Genomic DNA, 13,897 nt, shown 5'->3' with positions numbered 1-13,897 from the left:
CCAGCAATATACTGAGTCAAAGCGAGCACCAGTGTTTCTCACCTCCACTGGCGTCTGTCAGCTCGGTGCGCCGCAGGAAGCCCAGGTAGCCTGTCCTCGCCCAGACCGTCTGAGTGTCGCCAAAGCTGAGCTTGGTGTTGAAGTGGTCAGCATGCAGCGCCTCCTCGCCATAAACTGTGTAGTAGCCTGTGGCGTTGTGAGGACTGCTCACCCACACCTTACACACAGAATAATGAGTAGAGAGAGTAGCTGCTGATCATTTACACAGATGATCACACATATCTCCGTCACTCTTTTGATTAAAGTTATGGATCCATTATGTCATAATCCAACATTTACATAAAAGAGAATAAATGTTGACTGGTCATTGATCTGTTGTTTCTTTTCTGCTTTGAAAACTTGATGTCAAATTCTTCCGTGTCCATAAACCTGTTTTTGTAATCAGATTCTTCTCTTACCCTCGACCTCATTTTAGAAGCAGTGTGTGTGTGTGTGTGTGTGTGTGTGTTGGAGGTCAAGCTTTATAATGAGAGCTTTTCTTACGACGCAAATGTTTCTGAATTTTACAAATAACTCAACGTTCTGCACTGGATATTGTCTTAATTTGACTTGTTTAAGTTTCAGTTTTGGTCATCATTAATTTGTTTGAAATAGAATGACTCTTTCCTTCCTTAGTCATGCACCTGCGTCATGCACCTGCGTACATGTTAACGTCTCATTAGATACCTGGTTATGTGTATACATGGCAAACCCTTGAATATCTGAATAATTTCATTATTCTATATCCATTTTTTTACTACAGGGTTCACACACATTTTCATGGACAAAATTTCAGAACTTTTCCATGACTTTTCAAGGATCAAAAATATTACTTTTAATCCCCCACTTTCAAATGTATCAGATTCAAACTCTATTCAAACATCATTTCAGCTAGCAGCCATGCATGAAAGGAGAGACGGAACGCAGGGAAAATTAATTTGCTGTTACCTTACACTGCGTGAAAGTTTATCCATGGAAGATTACTGTAACAATTTCTTCACACACACACACACACAACAAAATTCAATGATTTTTGTTAATTGCTTGATTTTTCAAGGCCTGGAAAATGTGATGGTGACATTCCATGACATGATAAATTTTGTATATCATTACCTATGTTTTCACCTTTTCTCCTGTAACTGAATTCTCTGCTTAAATCGATGTTTATGAAACAAAAAAAGTAATACGCTTTTGAAAAATTATGAAACTTTTCCCCCTGAAACCTCTGAATATGTTTTTTATTAGTGTATTTTCTGTATACTGTACTCCTATTTTGTTTTATTTTTATGGAATTGTCTTTTGATATTCTCATTCTATGGTCTTCATATGTATTTGTGCCGCTTGTTTTTGCTTTGTATGTGCTATTTTTTTTAACATTATCATTTGGTCAATTAAAAAGGTAAGAAATTACTCATTTAAAAAAAGTGTTACATGGCAAATAAAGTGACTTAATTCTGGAAAAATTCAGCTGTTTATATTCTCTTGTTTATATGATGTGTAACAGATCAGTTTACTGCAGAAAGTCGACTGTTACCTGATAAATTGTGGGTCATAACCAAGTGGAACAGGTGATGGGGAAACAAGTCTGCTCTGAAATACCCTGCTGCCGTTGTGACTTACCTCTCCTAGATGGGAGTCTCCCAGGGGTCCTTTAGTCTCCGTGTTGGCAATGATCACCTTCACTCCTGGAAGGATCTGCAACAGCAGACAGTCATATCTCAGAGCTTTAGAGAAGAGCAACCCTCATTCCAGTGTAAAGTCACAGATGTCCGTAGTGTTTAGTGTGCATGTTTGCATGATGTCATACCTTCCCAGACTCCATCAGTGGCAAACTGTGGGGCGACCCTCTCTCCACCAGGCGTACCCTGACGAAACAAAGGAACAAAATGAGCAAATTCATATCTCAATTTTCCTTCTATTTCTTAACATGTAAAAAAAAGTATGATAAAATTATTAACTAGCATTACATCTAGCTAGCTATATCTACATAGCTGCAGTGGTGCCCCCCACCTATCATGTCGTAGAGCTCTCATGTCCACATAAACAGTAGTAGGGTCTGGACCGGCTGTGCCCTGGAGAAAAACAAGCAGAGTGCAACATGAGTGGATAATGTAACTCTGATTACAATCCTGACATTAAAGGGGACCTATTATGCTCATTTTCAGGTTCATACTTGTATTTTGGGTTTCTATTAGAACTTGTCAACATGCTTCATGTCCACATAACACTTTATTTCCTAATACTGTCTGTAAGGGAACATCTGTATTCACCCTCTGCCTGATACACTCCAGTTTAGTGTCTCTCTCTTTAAACCCTGCTCCCGAAAATAACCCAGTCTGCTCTCATTGGTCAGTGTTTCCAAGTCTTCCGCATCTGTACTCTCGGTGTCTCTGCGCAGGGAATGACGGTAAAGACGCACCTTCTACAGTGTACAATCACCAATAAAAGCTTCTAAAGGCAACTGGACATATTCCAGCAAGAATATGGTCTGAAATTGGGGAGAATTAACATCAGCAATCAAGTTTACAGGTTTCCCTGACGTTAGCATGTAGCTACATGTAGCAGTGTACACAAGGTAAACACTTGCAGTAGCCTGAAACAGATGACCATCCGAGCTGACGTCAGCTTGTCTCAAAAGTAGGAAAAATGTGGAAAAAAGTGTATCCAGAGAGGTCTGAAGCCTGAGATTTTTGCTCACAGGAAATACGTTTACATACATTTAATTTAATTTATCTTATTTGAAACTTCGGCCATGTTTGATATTAAAATCTGACACTGTAACATTATATATATGACAGAAGGGCTGTACCCGACTCATAAAGATGTCAGTCGAAACTGATTTGGCAGTTTTAAAGGTTTGAGCAAGGCCTGCAGGACTTTTAGGGTGACAGCGACGTTCATTTACAAGCAAGCTAAGTTAGCCCTCTGAGCTAATGCAGGCTAACCATGCTAACAGATCGAAAATGAGCAAGAACATTTTTTGCCTATGCTACATCAAATAAAAGCCAGAGACTATCGTATTAAGTTGCTGTGAGCTGTAAATTCACCACTTCTAAGCAGAAGGCTGAAAATAACGTTATCTCGGAGCCTGACCGGGTTGCTGCCTCCCTCTCAATCAGACTCACCCTGGGTCTGAGTCCACAGCTACCTGTACCGGAGAGCAGCACAAAAGAAAGGAGCGCTCACTCTGCAGCTAAATCAGGGGACTGAAACATCCCCAGAAGTACACCCCAGCACACTGACTGGAAAAAAAAAAATCATAAATAAAACTGCTCGACTTTAAGAATCTCGGTCGACTGAAGGGTGTCTGACTGATGATTTGAATCCTCAACTTTCAGGAAGCAGCCCTATATGACAGAATATAAGAAAAAGCATAATAGGTCCCCTTTATTGCTGTATGGTACCTGAGTGGAAGGGAGGTGAAAGCTGCTTATGATACAACTGTTGACAAAGCGGCAGGGGGTGGGGGGGCAGCCAGAAGCCAACCAGCCAGGATAGTTAGGACTTTGGCAAAACTCAACCATGTAGCCACAGACACTGTGAGTACCTGCACAGTTAATGTCACCTGCTCTAATGCTGCCAGTTTGTTTTCATACAAGTGTAAAATGGTCGGAAAAAGCAACAGTGCCAGTTATTCAAAGCCTACAAGAAATTACAAATGAACTTTAGTTTATTTCCTTTAAATATTTATTTTCTGTAACAAAAGACGCACTCAAATGTCAGAAAATATCTAACTGAGCACCATTTGTTCCGATAAATATCTACAGCTCTGCCATGCAACTGGATTGTAATTTAGCCATTCCTCAAGTACTGATACTGTCAGATATTGATTCCCTCTGCTCTGGGATTTGTCATCATTACTGCTGTAAGACTAGTCACAACACATTGTGTTTTCCATTACTCCTTTGCCAGTGTAGCCAGAGCACAAGCTAGCACTGAGTCACTGTATGGTCAAAGCCAAACACAGAGTGGGACACACATCATCGAGACGCAATCCAGCAATTAGTCTTTGCCAAAAAAAATCAAAGCCAGCAGTCTGATTATTAGAGTAATTAAAAGTGCATCGATCAGTACTGTCAGACACATTTGTTTTTATAAACCTGATCAACATTTTGGCTCATCCAACACAACTAAAGAGTCAAACATGTCTGTTAATGACAATGACTTTAGTTGTTCTTTTATCTCAGACATGTTAGGATGACCTTGACATGTTTCGGCAGAAACTTCCGCCCTCCTAAGAAGTGTCACTTGGTGGTGGTGGTGACGCGTCTTTATCAGCTGATCTGCCAATCAGCTGATATTAGGGAGGCGTGACCGTCCTGTCACAACCACGACCAAGTGACACTTCTGAGGAGAGCGGAAGTTTCCGCCGAAACATGTCAAGGTATGTAACATCCTAACATGTCTGAGATAAAAGAACAACTAAAGTCATTATCAGAAACTAAAGACATAATGAACACCATTGAACTACGTCTGTTAATGAGCAGTTTTATTCCAAAGTAAAATATCTGGCATTTAAAGGGGCAAAAACAAATAAAAGTACCTGTCTTACTAAATGGCTACTGGTGTGAAAGAAAAGGCAGCAGACAGCGGAATATCCTTCATATAAATAACTAAATAATTACTTATTCTACCCACTACAACTAACTCAAAAAACTAAGGCCTAATCCCATTTCTTATTTTTACCCCTACCCCTCGTTTTTGACCCCATTGCCCCTCAGAACAGAGTTACAAGAGGCAGAGGTTGAAATTTGGGACACCCTTTCAAGACCCTGACTGTGATACGTCATCAGTAGTAATGGATGGTGTTTACTTAAACAGACATGACTGATGGCATGATGGTATTATCACAATGACATTTGCCATCTATCTGATGGAGATAAAAGACGTTCGTGATTCGTTCACAACTTAAGTTTTATGCCATCAATTCATTAAACAAGTCATTTAATGAGACAGAACAAACTGTGCTTCACCACCAGGCCACTAGAGGTGCTTTGTAGGCTAATGTTAGCAACACGTGCTCCTACACTGCCAGTCTACACTGATATTAGAGGACTGGTAACAAGTGCAGCAACTTCGCTGCTGGACTTAAGTTAAATTTTGGGTGTCATATGCCATCAAATGGGGAGGAATGCAACATGGAAATATGTCTGTCATGGATAAATCAGCAATGACGATGTAACTTTCGCCAACAAGCTATTTAGCTATTGAGACATCAGCATTTGTTACACTTGTTTTAGTTGGTTATCGGGATTTTAAAATCTTTATTAACGAAGAGAAGATATTTGTGGGTGTCTTTTTTTCTTGTGTAGCCATATTGCTGATGATTTCTACTAACACTCGATCTGGAGTGTGCCTCAAAAAAACTCACTTTGGAGGGCCATGTAGCCGCAACACTTCACCCTACCTTTCTTTCCAAACAAGAGTGTGGTAAATTGTTGTAAATGAAAGAAAAATGAACTAAAACTGTCCTTCCAATAGTAAAAACAAAACAAAACAAAAGAATCATACATTAACGATTCTTATTCAATGTAAATGTTTGTGTCACATAGTGGAATAAAGATCATAGAGTTTGACACGGCACTCCCAAAATTACCCTAATCACAGCAGAGTTCATGCTGCTAGCTCATGGTTTAATGTAGTAGCACATCACATGTAACTTTTCATAAAGCAATGGTTGAAAGCCAGCCGGTACAGCTACGACTTGCCTAAAATGAATGGCGCTAAAGTAAAGCTGAAGCTGGTCAGAAAAAAAGAAAACCAAGAGAAAAATCAGTGAAAAGGTTAAGCGTGTTCTAAAACCATGCAAAGGTAAACAAACACGCACATGAACACACAGACACACAGACACATACACACACATAAAGACCCAGCGGCAGCCCAATGAGCAAACAGCAACTCTTATCCTAAGGTTACCTGCTCAGCCAGTTTCCCTAACCTGTTGGGCTGACGGGACAGGGCAGGACAGATAAATAAAGATATATATATATATTTATATACATAAATATACATGCACACACACACACACACACACACACACACACACACACACACACACACACACACACACACACACAAACAATCACCAGGGATAGGGAGAAAAAAAATAAAACAGAACATCAAAGAAAAAAGGATGAACAGTCAGACTGAGAGGCAACTCAGTGCATGGTGTTTTTGCCATCGTTCCACCTTACATCTATAAAATATGAAGCTTTACACATTTTCCTTCACCTCAAGCTTCATTTTTTTTTTATCAAACCACTTGGATTACATCACCAACAGTCACTCTTTGAAAGTGTTGCCAATCCTGCACTTTTAAAAGATTTCTTGGATGTTTATCTAAATACGTGTATAGATTCATATACAGTGTCGCCCCTAAAACATTGAACCCTCCTCCTCCTCCTCCTTGTCCCTTTTTCATCCTTCACCAGCTGCTTACCTGCAAACAAATCGCGACATTCACCCTGCAGCCGAAGGTAGTGCTGACTGCACGTGGTGAAAGCCCCAAGTCCTTGAAGATCTTAGAGAAGGACTGAGTGAGTGCAATGCGGGGCCTCTCCTCTGCTACCACCATGCACGTACGCACACAAGACAGGTTCACATTTCGCAGCTGGAGATGGAAAATAGAAGAGCTGGTTCAGTAAAAAAATGATGTGCAAATTGTGTGAAAATACCCTGCAATTATGCTAATAATGTAACCTTTTTTCTCAATTTGCAAAGATGACTGTGGGTGCATGTAAACTAGGAGCTGACAAGAGAAATGTAATGGTTACATTCTCATATGAATAGAACATTTTTATTAGATAGATTCTACTCATTAAACCATGGACATGACTTGTAAGAAATCCCAGTCTCAAGTGCCGCAGACAGTAATCAGCACACAGATACAGAGGAGTGAAGTGTTTCACCCCCGAGGACCCCGATTTTTTCTCCATAATCGCGGCGCTGTGGCAACAGCACCACGGGGAAAAGGAGTAATTGAAGAAAACCCTTAAATTTTATGCAAGAAAATGTTGTAGTTTGTTGCTTCCCCCATGACGCCACTCAACACCTGAAGAGACAAACTGACCCGCAGTGCTTCTGTCTGCGAACCCAGGCCCTTGGTGCACATCTCCATGACTGAATACGAGCAGAAGGTGACTCGCACTTTGTACTGGCTGACTGCAGCAAGCCACAGAGACGCGTTGCTCTCCAGCTCCAGGGGGGGGACCAGGATCGACTGGTGGCCCGAGTACACACTGAAATAAAGAAGAGATACATGAGAGAAGCTGAGTGGGACGACATGGAGAAAAAAAGGCTCTAACAGAAAATAACTCACTGGCTTTTCTAGCCACTATCACAGGCTTTTTAAAGATATACTATGCAGGATTTTCCTAAAAAATATATAGACTCATACAACAATAATCCCTCTCAGTCATCACCTATGACCCACTAGAAGTGTGTGGTGGTGTGTTTATCTGCAGAGACTCTGCACTCTGTCTGTATTTTCTTATTTTCCTCTTATTTTGCCGTGTTCGGGACACTCCTGGGCATGTTGCCGCCAGCTAATAACGACATGCAGGTGAGGTTGGGACAAGGTGCCAGACTGTAAGAAGCACACATCCAAGAGGGAGCTACAAATATTGCAGACAAAACAGCGCAAAAAACACAAATATGGCGAGGCAAAACACCAAGTGGACAAAGCTTGTTCCAAAACGAGAGTGAATCTGGGGTTGGCTTTCACTTTCACTGGCGAGTGCCGAAGGAGAGGATGGAGATGAAGAGCCTGTTTTCTGTTACACAGGTAGATGCTGGTGATTTAGCTCAGTTACCTTACTAAAGTATCGGCTTTTTCATAACAACAAGTGTAACATTCCAACAACAGTACAGTAGCTTGCATTCTAGGGAGGAGGATCCAAGTTTAATGCTGTGTTTACAAACAGTAACCGACAATTCTTACATAGTATATCTTTAACACTGATGATTTCACTGTCATTCATTTGACCAGAGCTGCTGGTTTACCTGCACAGGCACCAGAGGGCGAAGCCCAGGCCGCAGTAGGGGTCCAGACAGATGGCGATCTGCCGCGAAGGGTAGAGCTCACACTGCAATTTGATGGAGCGACACAAGGCACTGGTGGCAGCGTGAGACATCTAGAGGACACAAATGATGCATCAACACTGGATCCTGGAGCAAAATTCAGCTTAAAAACAACTCTTTGAGCTTGAGCTTTGAGCTGCTAATGGGAGCAAAGACAGACGGGTAGCATCCCAGCATGACACCCTACACCCTTTTAAGAACCCAAATGGCTCACGTGAGTCCAACATTCAACATACTTTGACCCCTGCTAAGATTCCTGTTGTGGACACGCTGAAGTCCAAGTAAGCTAACATCTCTGGGGTCGGAGGCTTGTACATCTGTGGACTCTTCTTCCTGGGGAGATCATCTGGTGGATGAGCAGAGGGAAAGGAGGAAGTGTTTTTAAAGCAAACTTGGACCATGTTATTTTCTTTACTTAAAAATCTACTCTTTGGTGGAAACATGAGAACAAAAACTGTGCTGGGTATGTGTGTATAACGTACCTGTGTCCAGCACCATGGGCCAGCTCTTGATGTCCACAGCAGCAGCAGCCTCTTTGGATTTCAGCAGCTTCATTATTGCTTGAGTGGTCAGGATACACACCGACTTACTGACCTTTAACCCACAGATACTACAGTATTACTACATATATATATTACATGACTTTAATCATTCACACAAATTGCACCCCTGCACAGAACAGAGCTGATGTCATTTGTTGTATCTTAAACCATACTTTCACCAGGTTCAATGTTTGCAATAACTGCGCAGAGAGGGATTCAATTAGCCTTTTTAGTTACCTCAACAATCATCTTGACGGTGGGCAGGGTGGTCGCCAGGTTCTGAGGGTGCGGGGGTCTGACAGTAACTGGCACACAGCCAGCGTACAGGCAGCCGTAGAAGGTGGCAATCAGGTCGATTCCTGCGCGTAAATGTTTATATTTAAAGTGTTATTTAAAGAATAAGTTCTACAATAATATTAAGAACTTTATTGAGTTTCTTCTGCTCTGTGCTTTTGATTAACAGACAGACTTACAATCTGAAGAAAGGGAAAGTGAAGACAAAGTTGTTACACTCAAGAAAATAACTGAAAGTAGCACAGCAGCATCCCTTACCTGGTGGGTAGACGAGTGCTACATGATCTCCAGTGTTGAGGCGTCCCATCAGTGCTGCAGCCACCCGCTCTGCTCGCTTGTGCAGCTGCAGACAGGAGGCTGTACTCGCCACTGTGCCCTGAGGAGCAAAAGATAAGAACATGTAACATTCATTCATACGGAAGCCGAGAAAGGACATACTTGCAATTTTTTTACGCCGATAAAGCTCATTTTCTTGCGATGAAGTGCTAATTCATGTCAACTTTCGAGAAACCAAAGGCTGATTTCTTAAGACAACAAGATATTTTTTAAGTTGAAGAAAATGGTCGTCTTCCTTATGATTAATCAACCACTAGAGATTTCTATCAAGGTAGCGTTTCACTCTAATGTCTCCTGTTGTATTCATAGTTTGCATCAATGCCTTTATGTGCCATCATTTGTCAGTTTATAAATTAACTGAATCAACCAGAACAGATGTAACTATCTAAGTGTTTTATCTGTTCACAGTTTCTCAACCTAATTTTCAGGAAATTAACTATGTCACAATACATATTGCCATGGCAAATCTAAAGTCTATATGCCGTGATGAAAGGTAGTACCTTGGCATTGAGTACAAGGAACAGAGGATGGTCCGGAGTGGCCTGAGCTCTCCATTGCAGCACATCTTGTATGTACAGGAACTAAAGGTGACAGAGACAGAAACATTTAACTACAGAGAAATGAGACTAACACACAGTAAAGACAGACACAATCTGAGATGATCATGAATCGCTAATGTATTTGTATGAATATGTATGCGAAGCTGAAAAGAGAAATGGGAGCAATGCATGGTGAAAGTGGAATCTGAATTACACAACAGCTGAGCTCATTCAGACAGCTCAGACAGCAGGAAGTTTTCATCAGCTGCATGTGTTTCAGATTCCACTCCCACCAGTATGGATCCTTACCTGTGTCTGCGGCGTATGTGCGGAGGTGATGAGTGGGTGAAATGAGGAAGACTATCTACCTTACGTGCCTGGTCATTGTCCTCAAGCTGGGCCACGTCTCTCCCACAGGCCTGTGCTATCCTCTTTCCTGCCACCAGGTTGCCCACTATCATGGAAGCAGGACCAACCTCTGTCCAGCAGAACCACATTCAGTAAACATTTATATCCACATAAATAAAAACACAGAAATAAAAAAACAACATAGACAAGTCCTCATGCTACATCTGTATCTAAACCTGATCCATGCTGCAACATGTGGTGGTCTACCTGGCTGTTTTTGTCTTGGCTTGGGCAGGTTGGTGACACATGTGTGAGGGCACATGAGGACATTGCAGGGGTGCAATGCGCCCTCCAGGAAGCGCTGTTTGGTCTCAGATATATGGATGCCGCCCAGGGGCGCCTTAGGAAGCGTGTTGGCAGGCACCAGAGCCAGGCAGTACACCCCGACCTGGTGGATGCTGTCTATGGCCTGGAAATCCACCAGCAATGCCAAAACAGAGAAGAGAAGGAGATCAGCAAATCTGTAAATCATCCATTTTTCATTTGCATTTATTCTTGTTTTATATTAATCTCCTTTATATGCATATGTCATGAAAATAATGACAAAAATGTTGTCATATTTATTTTCAGCTGCAGCTGGGACTTAAAGGGACAATAACAGTACTCTATAGGTGTCAGTATCACTTCAAGGGTAGTGGTATCACCATTCTTTAAACAATACCCAGCCCTAATTCTAGCCAAATCTCACTTTTTAATTGGATGAATTAGTATTTCTTATTGTCATAAAAGTGCTTTGTGATGTAGTTTTAAATCTTACATTGCAATATAAGCAAGAGGCCTTTGAGCTGTCTAATGTTCTGTCAGCTTGATACCTCAACCGATTAACTGGACATCAGCAAAGCTGTCAAGTGAATCAGAGAAAGTTGATTTAATTTTACAATAAAAACTAACTAGGGGCTTGATGTTTTTGATTTTTTCCGCAGTTCTCTGTTCTTTTTAGTAAACACCATACATTAGGGGATGTTTTCATCTGCAGTTATTCTTGTTTTTATACTAATCTGTTTAATATGCATAGGCAGATTAGAAAATAAACCAAATTAAGACAAAAATATGGTTATTTTGTCAGCTTTGACTGGTACTTTCAGAGACCATAGCAGTGGCTGTGTAATCTTCACTCTCATTAACTTCAAATCCACTACACTTTTCTAATAACAATTTTCCAAAGCATTCAACAAGGCTTGACTGATTTTGTATCCTCATGCTGCATAGCGATAGCATCCTTTAGCACCTTTTTAATGCATGCAATGAACCTCTAACATCCACAACAACATAATCTCAAGGAAATTTGAATGATCTGAAGTTGTTTTTTTTATATCAAACCAACATAAAAACCGATGATGATTTCCTCGTGAAAACCTTGTGACATACTGTAGAAAACAGTAAAGTCAGGCGTAATATTAACTAAGTATACCTGATTTGCAATTACTAAAATAAAATATGCAAACCCATGGGTACAGTCCTTCAGTTATCTGCACCTAAGTGACAAGATGTGAAAAAGACAGATCACAATGAGCACCTGAAGGACGCGACTCATCCACTGGAAGCTGTCCTCCTCAGAGGCGTCTGGCCTCTGCTCTGCTACAACAACGATCCTCTCGTCACGCAACACGGACACAGAAAACACTGCTATCCTGGAGCACACAACATAAACAGAAAACACTGTTGCAGCTGGGCTTTACTCATCCATAAAACTGCTCAGTAGCTGCTGTCTTGCAAGACTGTCAGTAGTGGTAGAAAACAGTGCAGATTAGGCCGACTCTCTATATGAGATATGTGTAGATGTGCGTGCTTCCTCTTTACCTCCCCCTGTACACAAACTTCATGGGCTCCACTGCCAGTGCTGTGGCAACCACGTCATCGGCATTGTGTCTCCGTCCACTGACCACCATGAGGCCATCCATCTTCCCCACAACAAACACAAGGCTGTCCTGGTGGGAAACAAAGCACATACTGTTAGATGGGTCAGTCTTGACATTTATCCCAATTTAAAGTACAGCGTGCGTCTATACAACTAGCACGTGAGGTAACGGTACAGTGGAAATGTACTTCTAGCTCAGGAATGAGAACCGCCACCATTTTCGACTCATGATAAACCTTTTTTTTCCCCTAATTTTTGCTCCACTCTCTGTGATCTGGCCCTGTTATAATTTAGCTTGTGACAGATCTCATGGCAGGTCAGTTGTATAAAATATGAATCTCTCCTTTGCTGATTTTAAAGTGTAAGAACACCAGACAGTGTTAGTCAAACAACTAAAGGTAGTTTCGACATAAACAGACATCTAAGTGGACAGTTTTCATATAGTACACTCTGGAGAAATAGTTCCTATGAAAACCATCCACAAAGAAGTCTGTGAATAATCCAGAATAACCGGGATATTGTTTCTAGAAAGACCGTGCAGTTGAATTTTATTCAAATATTTGTTTTGGCTGAAATGTTATTGAAAATCTGAAAATCTTACTGAGATCCCAGCAGAAGCCTCACAGGCTTGATATACTGTATATCTCAAATATTGCAAAAATAAATCAGAAATTACTCTAAGAAATTACTGTATTCTTTTTTTTTTTAAAGATATTTTTTGCCTTTAATGGACAGGACAGTCAAGTGTGAAAGGGGGAGAGAGAGAGGGGATGACATGCAGCAAAGGGCCACAGGCTGGACTCGAACCCGGGCCACTGCGGCAACAGCCTTGTACATGGGGTGCCTGCTCTACCACTAAGCCACCAACGCCCCAAATTACTGTATTCTGATGGCTAAATAATTCTAAGGTAAGTCTTTGTGATTTTTAAATAAATTTAATTGTATTTTTTAAATTATTTTTTTGAAATTTTATGTAGAATTTATTTAATTGTTTAATGAATTTCTGGTGTACACTGTTAACATATACTTGCTGCAATACAATTTCTGTCTCCATATATTCTTGTATAGTTTTCGATTATCTATGATTCTATTCTTATTTTAGTTTAGTTTTTCATATGCCTCTTTTATCATTTATTCTTTTACTTTCTATCACTGTCATTGCACTGCTGTTACAACCGAATTTCCCCTCTGAGGTTTATCTTATCTTAATCTTTTTGGGTGAACTGACCCTTTACCTGGGACAGAGGCAGGTTGAGTAAAATTGAAAATCTAAAAAAGATAAGACGATGAATATCACAGATTAATCATTTATGACAAATTAAGTCTACTTAAGAAGATTATGTCCTTAAGTAGAATACGCTGCCAAACTCACAGCATATCACAACACATGTTTAAAACAGGGTTATCTTAGTGCTGTAAGACAGACGTCAAATAAAGTAAGGTTAAAAACTGTATATTAATGAGGTGGAACTCACCGGTCCCACAAAGCCCAGCAGTGAGGTTCTGGTGAATGGTCTGTCGCTGATGGGAATCCCAGATGATGTTACAGGGATGGTCTGCAAATAGACACAACAATACAAACAACACATCCATGGATGAAGGACAAAACTTTCCATTGCCTCGACTTAAAATAACTCTGCATAAGGAGGTGCATGGAAGTACTTGGGATTATTTTGGCAATAAATCATTGTGAGTGGGCTGTTTGCACTTAAAGAAAGACGAGGACTGTAAAACAATGGTGGGAAAGCACAAACTGAGTATGTCAGAGTTTTAGCTAACATTATTTTGAAAATGTATTCATA

At 40.8% G+C, this 13,897-nt stretch overlaps 1 protein-coding gene across 5 annotated transcripts in view; it reads right to left on the bottom strand.

Moving 5' to 3' along the window:
- dip2a (disco-interacting protein 2 homolog A) overlaps positions 1-13,897 on the bottom strand; it is a 110,331-nt gene that overhangs the window by 5,478 nt on the left and 90,956 nt on the right. For 2 of the 5 annotated variants that reach the window (XM_050049913.1, XM_050049915.1), the window contains 17 exons: positions 13,571-13,651; positions 12,038-12,165; positions 11,754-11,868; positions 10,445-10,646; positions 10,198-10,307; positions 9,791-9,871; positions 9,213-9,330; positions 8,898-9,019; positions 8,601-8,712; positions 8,355-8,464; positions 8,041-8,171; positions 7,109-7,277; positions 6,479-6,649; positions 2,050-2,111; positions 1,847-1,904; positions 1,660-1,734; positions 43-217 (listed from right to left, as the gene is read on the bottom strand). In XM_050049913.1, the coding sequence (XP_049905870.1) occupies positions 43-217; positions 1,660-1,734; positions 1,847-1,904; positions 2,050-2,111; positions 6,479-6,649; positions 7,109-7,277; positions 8,041-8,171; positions 8,355-8,464; positions 8,601-8,712; positions 8,898-9,019; positions 9,213-9,330; positions 9,791-9,871; positions 10,198-10,307; positions 10,445-10,646; positions 11,754-11,868; positions 12,038-12,165; positions 13,571-13,651 (2,020 nt within the window). Of the gene's footprint in view, positions 1-42; positions 218-1,659; positions 1,735-1,846; positions 1,905-2,049; positions 2,112-6,478; positions 6,650-7,108; positions 7,278-8,040; positions 8,172-8,354; positions 8,465-8,600; positions 8,713-8,897; positions 9,020-9,212; positions 9,331-9,790; positions 9,872-10,197; positions 10,308-10,444; positions 10,647-11,753; positions 11,869-12,033; positions 12,166-13,570; positions 13,652-13,897 lie in introns of those variants that run through there. The other 3 variants (XM_050049914.1, XM_050049916.1, XM_050049917.1) reach the window with 2 other exon arrangements.

Source organism: Epinephelus moara, chromosome 7 (assembly GCF_006386435.1).
Source record: "Epinephelus moara isolate mb chromosome 7, YSFRI_EMoa_1.0, whole genome shotgun sequence".
NCBI lineage: Eukaryota > Metazoa > Chordata > Actinopteri > Perciformes > Serranidae > Epinephelus > Epinephelus moara.
This window is presented reverse-complemented; position numbering and strand designations above follow the sequence as displayed.